The sequence below is a fragment of the Alligator sinensis genome, unplaced genomic scaffold (assembly GCF_000455745.1).
Source record: "Alligator sinensis unplaced genomic scaffold, ASM45574v1 scaffold745_1, whole genome shotgun sequence".
Classification (NCBI taxonomy): Eukaryota; Metazoa; Chordata; order Crocodylia; family Alligatoridae; genus Alligator; species Alligator sinensis.
This window is the reverse complement of record NW_005842119.1, coordinates 1617732-1631594: the sequence shown is the minus strand read 5'-3', so window position 1 is coordinate 1631594 and position 13863 is coordinate 1617732. Positions and strand designations below refer to the sequence as shown.

Genomic DNA, 13863 nt, shown 5'->3' with positions numbered 1-13863 from the left:
ACATGCTAATGAGAGAAACCGAATCGTGCAATATTATCATGTAAACACAGTTAACGTAGAAATATCATTATAAAACGTGTAGTCCATCACATGGGGTAACAAGAGAAGGTGAGACATGAAGATCATATCTTTTCCTGCTGTGTTCCAGGATAGGAAAAAGAGACCCAGTGGGTATGATGAGTGCTGAAGGGTGAGCAGTGGAAATGGGCAGTGGAATTTGTTTAATTAAAACCCAGACTGCTTAAAAGTTTTATCAGTGTTACAAAAATACATTATTTGAGCTTTTTGACTAATTAAGTCAAGTGACTAATACTGACCTACTTAATAGTCAAATAGTCTTTGCTGTTGTTAGGTATCTGTAATTAAACCTTGGTCTATTTGTGAATGATGGACTGCCTCATGTGCTTCATCAGCTGGAAGGTGTATGGTGAAGGAGGCAGGGAACTGCAAGAAGAGAGGCTGATATCATGGGGAGGCAGCTGACAAATCTGAAGGGACTCTCTTTATCCTTGGCTTTATCATAGATGTTATATGATTGGCACATCATATGCCAAATTTTTTTTAATTATTTTTTTTTTGGTAGATAGCCCTTTAATTATGTGTTCCTTATTTTCTGGATACCTGATTGTTAAGGTATATTGCACCCAGCACTGGAGCTCAGTATTTCTGAACCCAGACTTCAGGCTTCTCAGGAGGGGCATGCAGTCACTAAAGCACCCAAGGTTAGTGAGCATCTTTGTAAATTCTGTTCTTAATTTTCTGTCCCTCAGTTCCTCATTTATAAAATAGGCATAATATCACATGGGGTAGAAGTGGCTAGGATCTGTTGTCTGAAAGATCTGATTTTTATCATTTGAGTTCGTGAGCACAGAAATAGTAATGGATGAAGTCAACAAGTTTCAAGACATCTGTATGATGTCATACTAGAATGTAGGAGGTTCATCTGATTTTGAAGGGTTGAGAACACCCAAAATGCACAGTGATGCATCAGTGTGGATAAGTCCACAGTGATGCATAAGTTAAAGTCACAGATAATATCATTATTTTTGCCCTTAATGCATTATTTTTTATGTTAATTAGTGTCAAGAAGGGAAATACCAAAGTGTTGAGCTAGTCATTTACACAAATGCAGTCTGCAGTGTTTTCTAAATTGTTTTATGATATGAACTTTGCCATGGGTTCATTGAAAAAATCTAAAATCTTGACAGTGTCCCAGCTTTTTCAGATTATTAGACCATGTCTGTATAGTAGTTAATGAGATCTAACTGGATTTGTCACTAAAAATAACTATGGACAAATAGTAAGTGTTTGATGTAGAGGGTGACCTTGGAGCAGTTTCACTCTCATGTAATGTCAGTCTCTTACTTAATTCACTAAAGCAGTTATCTGGTTGTAAAGCAGTTCAGGCAGTAATGTAGTATGTCATATATATTCTTTTAATTATTATGATCTTCCTTGTGGCAATTATAATTTACTTTATTGGAGATAACAGTAAATTGGTAGATAAAAGTCTCTGGACAGATAAAATTGTACTTTTCCTATCTTTAGATTGTGACTAGAGCAGCTAGTTCATGGTTAACTTTTTTGTTTCTTATGTTAAAAGTGAAGCTTTGCTGGGTTTAAGAAACAATTTAATGAAATTTTTCAAAGGAGATGTGCCTGAGAGCATGGTATAAAATGTTTCAAAGTATTTTATAATACATTACAGAATTCCTTTTGTTTGCCTCGCTGGTCGCTCAGTATACTATACATAGCCTTTTTTCTTCAAACTGAGAGGATGAATTCTCCAGTGTTTACATAAACAGAAGCACCTTTGAAGATTTTTCCTACAGACCATATTTAAAATTACCCCTGTTGCTTCCTTTGTTCAAATCAAACTACAGTATCAAAGTCTGTGTGTTTCTCTCTCTTAATTCACATCACGCTAAGTCTGCTTGTCTCATTTGTTTCTTCATACAGATATTTCTCTGGGGCTTAGTTATTTCCCTAAATACCCTTTCTCTTGGTATTCTGATGGTTTTACTCATTTTTTAGCCATTATTAATATATTTTTATTTTTACATTGAAAAGCATATGCATTGTACAGCATCTGTCATGCCTACTTTGAATTCTATCTCAGTGTAATTTGTTTTTCCCTCAGAAACTAATATATTGGAATTAGGTATATAGTTTTCGAGAATAATCAAATTTAGGAGGATAATCTGTTGGTGTAGATTTTTGTTCTTGGAAGTCCACAGATGCAAACTCTTATACTTTATTACATGATCTTTAAAAAAAATCTATTTAGCAAAGCCAGTGTTATATCAAAAGATAAACTGTTTAGAAAAAATAACTTTTAACAGATTTTATGGTAGAATCTAGATACCACAATGATGAGCAAAGTAAAAATGCCTACACAGAAATCCAAGTCAGAGCACTCCTTGCATTATGTGCGGAAGGCATCATTATCTTTTCTCATTTGGACCATGAACACAATTGTTACCACCACCTGTTTATAGTTCAGTAATTGTTAGTCTAATTGATAAGGGAGAACTACCTCCTCCCCATAAGAGGTGAAGTATTCTTTCATGCTGTGAGTACATACGTAATGGAGGTTTGTCATGTAGGGCAGGATCAATTTTTGTTTTGCATTTGATCTATTTTTATTGAGTGAGAATACAAATTTTGTACAGCAGTTATCTGCCATAGGCTACTGTGTAGTTTTTGTAACTAGTAGATTTTTCTTTTAGTGCGATTGCACATTCTGAAAGCATTAATCTTAATGCTAGCTTACCCAGGTAGCAAAGGTAATGCTCAGAAGTATATGCTCATTGTGTACATTTTCCAAACTGAGCAGTTTAGTTGCGAGTCCCAGGGAAAGTGTTGGTCCCTTACTGAATGGGGGAGGCAGCCTAGTGACAGAGGATGCAGAAAAGGCTGAAGCACTCAATGCCTTTTTCATCTCAGTCTTTGCAGGCAAAGCCAGCTCCCAGACTACTACACCAGACAGCACAGCTTGGGGAAAAGGTGAGCATCCAAATGTGGCAAAAGAACAGGTTAGGGACTGTTTGGAAAAGCTGGACATGTACAAGTCCATGGGGCCAGAAGTATCTGAGGGTGCTAAGGGATTTGGCCAGAGTGATTGCAGAGCCACTGGCCATCATCTTTGAAAACCCATGGCGATTGGGAGAGTTTCCAGATGATTTAAAAATGGTAAATATAGTGTCCATCTGTAAGAAAGGGAAAAAGGAGGGTCCAGGGAACTACAGACCAGTTAGCCTCACCTTAGTCCCTGGAAAAATTACGGAGCAGGTCATCAAGGAATCCATTTCTGAGCACTTGGAGGAGAAGAAAGTGATTAGGAAAAGTCAGCATGGATTCACCAAGGGCAAGTTATGCCTGAAAAATTTGATTGCTTTCTGTGATGAGATGACTAGCTTTGTGGACGTGGGGAGACCAGTGGATGTGGTATATCTTGATTAGCAAGGCTTTTGATATGGTCTTTCACAATCTTACAGGCAAGCTAAGGAAGTACAGGTTGGATAAATGGACTGTAAAGTAGATAGGAAGCTGGCTGGATTGTTAGGCTCAGCAGGTAGTGATTAATAGTTTGTCTAGTTGGCAGCCAGTATCAAATGGAGTGACTCGGGGGTCGGTCCTGGGGCTGGTTTTGTTTGATATCTTCATCAGTAACCTAGAAGATAGCATAGAGTGCACCTTCAGCAAATTTGTAGATGACACCAAGCTGGCATGGGGGGAGTGGTAGATACACTGGATGGTAGGATTAGGATTCAGAGAGACCTAGACAAATTGGAGGACTGGCCCAAAAGAAATCTCATGAGGTTCAACAAGGACAAGTGAAAAGTCTTGCACTTAGGACAGAACAGTCCCATGCACCGGTACAGGCTGAGGACTGACTGACTGGGTAGCAGCTCTGCAGAAAAGGACTTGGGCGTTACAGTGGACAATAAGTTGCATATTAGCCAACAGTGTGCTCGTGTTGCCAAGAAGGCTAACAGCATGCTGGGCTGCACTGGTAGGAGTGTTGCCAGCAGGTCAAGGGAATTGATTATTCCCCTCTATTCAGCATTGGAGAGGCCACATCTGGAGTACTGTGTCCAGTTTTGGGTCCCCCACTACAGAAGGGATGTGGACAAGTTGGATAGAGGCCAACGAAAAGTGGGCTGGGGTACAAGACCTATGAGGAAAGGATGAGGGAACTGGGCTTAGAGAAGAGAAGACTGAGAGAGGATTTAATGGTAGCCTTCAACTACCTAAAGGGTGGTTCCAAAGAGAATGGAGCTAGACTGTTCTCAATGGTGGCAGATAAGGTTAGATATTAGGAAAAACTTTCTCATGAGGAGGGTAGTAAAACACTGAAACAGGTTATCCAGAGAGGTTGTGGTATCTCCATCCTTGCAGGTTTTTAAGACCCAAGTAGAGAAAGCTTGATTGAGATGATCTAGTTAGGGATGGTCCTGATTTGAACGGGGGGTTGGACTAAATGACCTTCTGAGGTCTCTTTCAGTCCTAATGTTGTATGATTCTATGAATATCCTGTTTTACAATGTATGGCGAGCTGACTACATGCAGTATTCCCCTCCTTTCAGGTCTTAAAAGAAGTGGAGGACTATGAAAGGAAGGAAAGAAACTATCTCACTCTCCATGGACAGATATCTCACTATCATTTCAAACTTTTTTCTCCCTCTTTAGAGGTTATTAGCCAAAGTGTTGGAGAAAGGGCTTGTGATAGAGGGGAGTTGGTGACTCCTGTTGTCTTTATAGATGTCTTTGAAAGGCAGGGGAAAGTCATTTTGAAAGTCAATTTACTTATCAGTATTAGGTATATTTTTAATTCCTTCCACCTATCTTCTCCTGTACTGTGGATAATTATATCACACATATGGAAACAGTTCACTATTAATTTGGTATTGTTGTACCCTACAGCGGAAGCCAAAATTTTCTGCTTTTGTTGTTAATTGCCAGAATAAATTGATAATCCTGTACAGAGAATCCTAACTTCTTATCAAATTTTTTAAAAGTGGTTTGGGAGAGCAACAGGAAATGGCTACGTAAAATTGATTTTCCAAGTTTAGAAGTGTACACAATGTACTTATATATGCACTTATAATACTTATGCATTGACAGTGTTAAAGTTTAGATTTGGGATGTCTTCTGTGTTGGTTCTTTTGTCAGGGGACTTGCTATTCATACTGTATCCATAAAGGCACAAATACATAGGTACAGTTGCCTTCATAAAGTCAGTGCCAAGGCAGCATAATCCAAAACATTTGACAGGATTTCAGCTTCAATGCTGCTAGGAATAAAATTAATCCAAGGTAGTAGTGTCTTCTCTAGGAGCTCAAATCCATCTTGGAATAGCTTTTTGTTCCCCTTTTGTTGTTTGCAACTAAGCATTTACCATTTTTGGAAAACACTGGCTACAGTCATGTACCAAGAATCTCTCTCCATTTCTCATTTATTTGAAGTTGAGGTTAACAAAGTCAATTCCAAGCAAGTAGTAATATATGAGTAATGATTTTTGTCCTGAAGAACAGCCCAGAACAGTGTGGAAGTGCTGATGCTCTTGCTTTGTAGAAGAGCCCATAATAACAAAGTATTCTTGTCAGAGTATATAATGAAACTATAAATTGTTTTCATGAATGCTACAGTATTTGGTCTTTTACTGAGCACATTTGAAATGTATTTAGTGCCACATCTCATACAAATATCAGATGGTATAAAATATGAAATAGAAATATAGCTCTTTAGCATGGGTGCTATCTCTAATGATAGCCCAAATTGTGAAATGAAAGCAAGTTGCCTAAAATTTTTGAGAAATAAAATTCAGTTACTGAAGGAAGATAGGACACTGAGACATCACACATACAACATCTGCATGTCTTGCACATTCTCCTTAAACTTAAGGGCTCAGGGAAAGGTAATCAGGTAGACTAGTTTATGAAAACAGAGGTGTGTCTGCCTGACATGATGCAGTGCCATGCCAAGACAGCTGAAGTAGCTTGGGTACCAGAAGCAGTTTGGCTGTATTGACATGGGGTGCTTGTACATGTGATGAAAATTGGCCGTTTTTGTAGTTTTTAACTGCATCATGCTTTACACGTGCATTTTTTTTACCATGAGTTTGCTACATTGCAAACTAAACCACATCTGCATGTAGTTTAGTTTGCAACAGCTATGTGTAGTGTTGAAACCTTTGACAGGCGGGCAGGCTTCACTGAAAAAAAAAAGAGGTGAGGGGGCTGATCCTTTTTTTTTTTTTTTTTTTTTTCCCCCCCTGCGGGGCCTGCCTGTGTCTCCTGCAGCAGGGGAACAAGCTGCTGGTGGTCTGAGCTACCCCTGAGCTGAGGAAGGTCCTGGTCTTTCCTTCAGTTAGTGGAAGTGCTCCCTGGGGCCGCCCAGGCTCTGGCTCAGGGAACAGTTGGATCAGGCTGGGTGCTGCCTGTGATCTGGGGCAGCACCTGCCTGCTAGCCACCTGCCCAGGCAGCCCCAGGGGGCATTGCTGACAAGGAGGAAAGATCTGGGGCCCCTTGCAGCTCAGGGCCCACCAGTAGCTCACTCCCCAGGCACTAGAGAGGCAGGCAGGCTCTGCGAAAAGAAAAAAAAATGATCAGGCACCTCCCCACTTTTGTTTGTTTGTTTGTTTGTTTTTGTTTTGTTTTCAGCTGAGCCTGCCCGAGCTAGCCGCTGGTGGGCCATGCAGCTCCTGAGCTGTAGCGGGGGCCTGTTCCTTCCCTCCGTAGCAGTGGCGGTGCCACCTGGGACTGGCCAGGTGGGTTGCTAGCTGCATGGGTGCTGCCCCAGCTTGCAGGCTGCACTTGCCAGATCCAACTCTTCCCTGTGCAGACTCCATTGGTGGGGAGGGGCCTGATCCTTTTTTTTTCCCCCCCCCTGCCCATCTCTCCCATGGCCAGGAGGAATGCTGCCAGTGGGCCCTGAGCTGTGGGGGCCCCGGACCTTTCCTCCACGGTGGCGGTGCCCCCCGGGCAGCACCTGTCCACTAGCAGCCCACCCAGGTGGTCCCAAGGGAGACACGGGCAGGCTCTGCAACCCCCCACTCCAAAAAATGTAGGATTGGATTCCTCACTGTAACAATGATGAAAGCCCCAAAATTGAAACAGTGGGTTTTTAATCATTGCAATTAAAAACCCACTGTTTCAATTTGGGGGACTAAACATCTGTCATGTGTACAAGTGACCATGGTGCTCTGTTCAGGCTGATTAACCCTACTGGAAAGCTGGTTGTGTTGGCATTTGTTGAGTGCTATGTCTAATGCACTGTTATCTTGCTTCAGGTAACTGGGTCAGCTTGAGTTTTTTCTGTACATCACTGTATTTTTTATGCTCCTTGGCCTTCCAAGCAAGGAAGAATGGCATAGCAGGAGCTCAGGAAAGGACCGCCACATCTGGCACTTACATACTTTTCTTTTCATATCCTGTGTAAGCCCCTTGTGACATTTTTGCTTCAAATTGCTGAATGACTTGGCAAAACTTTTATTCTGTCCCCTGTCTTGCTGACTTGCTACGGAAGCTTCTATAAGGTTGTACCTTATAGAAGAATTGCCTTCGATTGTTATTCCTGACTATAAAAGATTTGTTTTTATTTACAGTGAGCTTTCATGAATGTACCAGAGTAGATTGAATCAGAAATAGGTCTAGGGTCTGTCATGCTTATGGTGCATACCATTCTTTTCCTTTCTTTGACTGAGGGTGGTTTTTAAGGTATATATTGTTGAAGCTGGGGTAGTTGCTGATAACATGGTTACATACCAGGCATGGTTCCCAGGGAACTGTGGGGTTAATGAAGAATCAAAGGGCTCTGTCAAAGCTTCTTTCTTACAGTTGTTCCCCAAGGTACTGGGGATTTTACTGGACATTTTTATGGAAGGGATGGGGGGAAAATGACCAGAAATTTCAAACTACAATTTAAAACTATTGGGACTTCTTTTCCTAAATAGCAGGAGAGAATCTGTCCCTAAGATAATCCTAGGATTCTCTATCTTCCCAGTAAACCAAGCATACTAAAGGCTTCAGTTTTCTCTTAGAAAGATGCTCGCGAAGGCAAACTTTTGATCCCAGAACAACTACTCTTAAAATCCCGTTTTTGAATAGATGACAAATGGCTGTTCAGTCCAGCACTGCTTGTAAGCGGCTTGTACAGTAACCTTCTTTTTTCCACCCCCTTCAGTATCTGGTGTGTAAAAGGAAGCTTGAAAGCAAAAAGGAAGCTTTGTTAATCCTTTCCAAAGAGCTGGACACGTGTCAACAGGAAAGAGACCAGTACAAGCTTATGGCCAATCAGTTGCGAGAACGACATCAATCACTGAAGAAGAAATACCGAGAGCTGATTGTACGTTGTTTTATAAACATTCCATAACTTGGTCAAGAATTGAACCTAGATTTGCAAAGAGCATGCCCCTTGTATGAATGCAGTGCTTGCTATATAAATTATTGGTTCCTGGTTTGCAATAGTATTTCTAGATGTATGATCGTGATTCCATTATTATTCATTTATTAACTGATGATGCAGTTGTTATATAATGCACAAACGAAAAGACAGTTTCTGGCCTGAGGAGATTAATATGTCATACTTCTATTTAAAATTTAACCGCAGTATTGTTATGCCACACTAACTATTGTACCCTTATGGAAAACAACGCAGCACCCTTGTATAATGACTTGCTATTTTTAGCAATGTACGTAAATAAATCTTAGTGTTAAAATCTTTGAAAGGGAACCAATTTTAAAAGTTGGATTGAAAATGTTTTATATATGTAAAAAGGTTTAGCAACTAATTTAATTTTGTTACTGGCTTCAGAAAAAGTTGACAGTAAAACGAGTCTCTCTCTTTATAGGACGGGGATCCATCTCTTCCCCCTGAAAAGAGGAAACAGGTAGGCTTATTATCTTTCTTTTCATTTATATGCGTATTTCACAGACATGTTTTGTGAAAATAATTGCAAGAATTCCCTCAGTTACATCAGAGAAGCCAATAAAAAATAATATTTTAAAGCAGACATTTCAGTTCCTTGAAAGATCATACAGTCTTTAAGTAGTGACTCATTTTGTTTTCTGAGCACAGAAAATGAAAATGGTTCTGACTTTTTTTCATTTATGTCCAAAATTGAAATCAGCAGGTATGTAGATCTGGGATTACTTTTTTGTTCTTTGTTTTTTTGTATTAGGGTCCTAATCTAGGTGCACAAAAAAGCACTGTGGCCTTGGTATCTGTTTAACCGTCTGTTCCTCTTGGGGCCTTACCTATATATGAAGCTCTGTGCCTTCTCAGAATTTAAATTAGCATTTAAATTCCAGGTAATGAAATTCTTAAGCCATATCCCCAAAAAGCAAGTCAGGACCCCACAAATATGGGATTTTTTACTTTAAAAAATCCTGATTTTTATTTTTAAATCCAAGCCCTAAAATATGAATTTTTTTTATTTGCCTTTTGTTTTTTCTAGCACTTAGGGGCTACTCATGTCACCTTCCTAGCCTCTTAGTAGTTTATTGTCTAACATATGGTTAAGTAGTTAGAGCACTGCACTAGGAAATCAGAGCAAGTCAGGTTCAAACTCCTGACCTAGAACCTGTGTCTCCTGCTTCCTGGGTGAATTCCCTACAAACTCTAGCAGGAGTAATAGAATCACAGTCTGTGCCTAAGTGCTAAAAATGCCACTTATACAGTTGAGTAGCAGCCGTATGGGTATGTAAAGGGTAATAGAATCTGGCCCCAGTGCCAGCCTTTGTTCTGTTGAATATTTGGTTCTGTCGAATTCTACTACCAGGGGAATAGCAGCTCCACAAGTGTTATGTCAGTGGTGAAGAAAGACCTGGTCTCTATTCTCTCCCCTCCATTAACTTTGCTTAGGTGTCAGGCCTAGAGGGAAGCTGGCTTCTTTATCCTGGAGACCTGTTCTTGTAGAGAACTGGGAGGAAATCTCACACTTTGTCTTTGGAGGAGGAAGTAGGAAGTTAATAGTGCCTAACTGGGTATAGGAGTTGACTAGTCACCTCTTAGGTTTTGGGCTAGGGATGATGCTAGCAGGAGGCTGCACTTTGGTGTGGTGTTGGGTCTGATCCCTTCAGAAATCAATACTGTCTGAATACAGGGCCAGGACGTAGGCCCAAGGGGCAAGCCAGGGTACTACTACAGCCATGCTGAAGGTATAGCTGAGATCCAGAAACAAAAGCCTATGACCATAGCAGTGGACGCTACGGTGCAGTAGAGGGTGATATGCATGATTTGGAGGTTACACCATTTCTGATATCACAATTACTGCAGGAATTGTGCTTTTCTGGGAGGAAGGGACTGTGACAGAGCGGGTATTTGGATGCTTAGCCAGAAGAGAGAATTGTACCTTAATTATCTCTCTATATGCAGAAATATGAGGAAGGGAGCATTGTATTATTCCTTCTACCATTGTCATGCTTATCTGAGTGACTTTCCATAGGTCCCCGAATGGCCTTTTCACAGGTTTTGTTCCATCCTGTAGAAAATAATCAGTAGTGTATCAAAGTACAAAGAGGCCCTCCAACCACAGGCATGTGTCTTGGGAATTGAGGGACTATTCAGTGAACTTGGGTGCTTTGCACACAATTAATGAATCAGAGCTTTCACTTTGCTGTCCTTCCCTGGCTGGCACTTGGTTCTTGTCATTTTGCTAGAATGTGGGTGTCAAAGCCTTGTAATTAAAATTGGCCATGGCATAAGACCACAGTTGCTGCTTCAGGCACTGTAAGGATGCTAATATAATTCACTGATCTTGAATTCAGTCATTAAAAAGAAAAAAATTAGCATCAACCCCCAGCACGGGCTATATTGAACTGTTGACTTTTAGGCAACTTTTGTTTATCTGAACATGGAACAAGCCCATGTAGACTTGTGTTCTCCTGCTGCTATAATCGAAGAGTGTTCTCTGAAAAGTCATGCATGAGAAATAGCTGAGATTATGAGGAAGTGATGCAGCTGAATATATACACAAATATCCCTCACCCCAACAACTCTGGCTTAGTCCCTAAAACAAGGATGCACAACATACAGCCCATGTATATATCCTCCCAGGATAATATCACTGTGCCTGCAAGTTGGCCTGGCTGTGGATACATTTAGGTGGCTTTCTGCTAGAAAATGCAAATTATAAGTGGGCCTCAATACAAGGCAGTTTGAGTCTGCATTTGCAATCTATGACAGTTAGGTAAGACTATTCCAACTCTTACAAATGCTTAACAGTCAACAGAATGATCTAGTGAGAAGACTTCTGTGAGAAACCTACACGCTAACTTAACACTTGTCTACAATAAATGATAGAAGTACACTCTTACCTACACTTAAAGGGGGTTTCTTATAGGTTGCTCCCCAAGGGATATGTGACACTTGAGGTTATGCTTTAATCATCTGTTAGTACACTCTTTATACCATCAGTCTCCCAAGAATTGTGCCTATAGCATAAGGCATATGCTTAAACACCCTGGTGGAGTTTAACAGGACCTTTCCAAAGATCAGTTTTATGCTTTTATTATGGGAATTAATTCTTTATGAAAGGATAAATAATAATAAGTTATTAATATCTTTCCACTGCTATTGTAAATATATTTATGGTCCAGTGTTTTCTCTGATACACAGGAAAAAAAGAAGTCCCCAGTCTTTTTGTGCGCTTCCCATTTCTGGCTGGTTTTTCACTCAGTTTGTGACCAAACCAATTTCCGCTCCCTTTTTTTGTTTATAAACATGAAGACCCTGACCCTGCATTGAGCTCAGCTTGACTCATATACAAATCACCTTCTGAATGGGCTCAACATTTGAAATAGTGAAAAATTGCTCTCCGTACAACTTTTACATCAGAAAGTAAGTTAAAAGTGACTAAAAGGCCCTGTCTACACATTACACTTAAGGCATGATTAATCAGTTAATCATGCCTTACGTTGTGACCTAGCTACACGTTCAGTAAATTAATGGCATGATAAAACAAGCAACAAGCCACCGATTCATAGATTCATAGATGTAGGGTCGGAAGGGACCTTGTAGATCTTCTAGTCCGACCGCCTGCCCTGGGCAGGAGGGAAAACTGGGCTCAAATGACCCCAGCCAGGTAAACGTCGAGCCTCCTCTTAAAGACCCCCAGGGTAGGAGCCATCACCACTTCCTTTGGAAGTTGGTTCCAGATCCTAGCCACCCTGACTGTGAAGTAGTGCCTTCTAATGTCTAGTCTAAACCTACTCTCTAGCAACTTATGGTCCTTATTCCTTGTTACTCCGGGAGGCGCTTGGGGGAACAAGGTCTCTCCCAAACCCTGCTGGTCCCTCCTAGTAAGTTTATAGATGGCCACCAGGTCCCCCCTTAGCCTTCTCTTGCAAAGGCTGAACAGGTTAAGGTCCCGTAGCCTCTCCTCATAGGATCTGCCCTGCTGTCCCCGGATCATGCGAGTGGCCCTCCTTTGGACCCTCTCAATGCTGTCCACATCCCTCCTGAAGTGTGGCGCCCAGAACTGGATGCAGTACTCCAGCTGCGGCCTGACCAGTGTCACATAGAGGGGGAGGATCACCTCCTTGGCCCTGCTTGTGATGCATCTGTGCATTCAGGACAAGGTACAGTTAGCCCTACTGACCGTGTTCTCTCATTGTTGGCCCATGTTCATCTTGGAGTCAATAATGACTCCAAGATCTCTTTCTGCCACAGTCAACTGTCTGTGACAGTTGTGGAATTCAACAGAATGTGTGGAATAATTATGTGGCTCTTCTTATCACACCATTAATTGAATATGTGGCCAAGTGCTCCCCTATGGCTTCAAGCCTCATAAACTGAGGGGCTCCCAGCCACAGAGGTCCACCACCCACATCTGATAAGCCTCGCAGCGGGGCCAGTGTTCCATGTGATGCCCTGGCTGGGAGCCTCGTTTGCTGATGAGGCTTCTAGCTAGGGTCAGTGTTTCACGCTCTAACCCTGCTGTGAGCCTCCTCAGCTGCAGGGGAGGAGGGAGAGGGGAGTCTGGGATTGCATTCTGTTGTATCATAATTCCAGGCTGCCCCTGCGCCAGCAGTAAGGTGCGATAGGATCTGATTATTGATTTTCATAGATTTCATAGACATTAGGGCTGGAAGGGACCTTGGAAGATCATCGAGTCCAGCCCCCTGTCCAAAGGGCAGGAAGTCAGCTGGGGTCATAGGGTCCCAGCAAGATAAGCATCCAGTTTGCTCTGGAAGGTGTTCAGTGTAGGCGCTTGAACCACCTCCGGTAGCAGGCTGTTCCAGACCTTGGGGGCTTGGACAGTAAAGAAATTCTTCCTTATGTCCAGCCTGAAATGGTCTTGCAGTAGTTTATGACCATTCGACCTAGTCGTCATCCCTTGGGGCGCTCTGGTGAACAAACGTTCCCCCAGATACTGGTGGTCACCCCTGATAAACTTATAGGTGGCCATCAGATCACCCCTGAGCCTGCGCTTTTCCAGGCTAAAGAGCCCCAGGGCTCTCAGCCTGTCATCGTAGGGTCTGCTTCCCTGACCTCTGATCATGCGTGTGGCTCTTCTTTGGACTCTCTCAAGCTTCTCCACATCCTTTTTGAATTGTGGAGCCCAAAACTGGACGCAGTACTCCAGCTGTGGCCTCACTAAGGCCGAGTACAAGGGGAGAATGATGTCCCGGGATTTGCTTGAGAAGCATCTATGGATGCAAGCCAGCGTTTTGGTCGCTTTACTAACCGCAGCATCGCACTGCAGGCTCATGTTCATCTTGTGGTCAATCATCACCCCCAAGTCTCTTTTTTCCATAGTACTAGCCAACATAGCACTGCTGAGCCTATAAGGATGCTGCGGGTTTTTCTTTCCAAGGTGGAGAACCTTGCATTTATCGGCGTTGAACACCATCAGA

At 41.9% G+C, this 13863-nt stretch overlaps 1 protein-coding gene across 1 annotated transcript in view; it reads left to right on the top strand.

The window, feature by feature from the left end:
- Window positions 1–637: 637 nt before the first annotated feature.
- The window catches only part of CCDC149 (coiled-coil domain containing 149), a gene marked incomplete at its 3' end in the record, with an annotated part of 86588 nt that continues 73362 nt past the window's right edge, over window positions 638–13863 (top strand). Inside the window, exons 1-3 of the mRNA XM_025205573.1 lie at window positions 638–722; window positions 8189–8350; window positions 8856–8894. Coding sequence (XP_025061358.1) covers window positions 8291–8350; window positions 8856–8894 — 99 coding nt within the window. The remainder of the gene's footprint in view (window positions 723–8188; window positions 8351–8855; window positions 8895–13863) is intronic.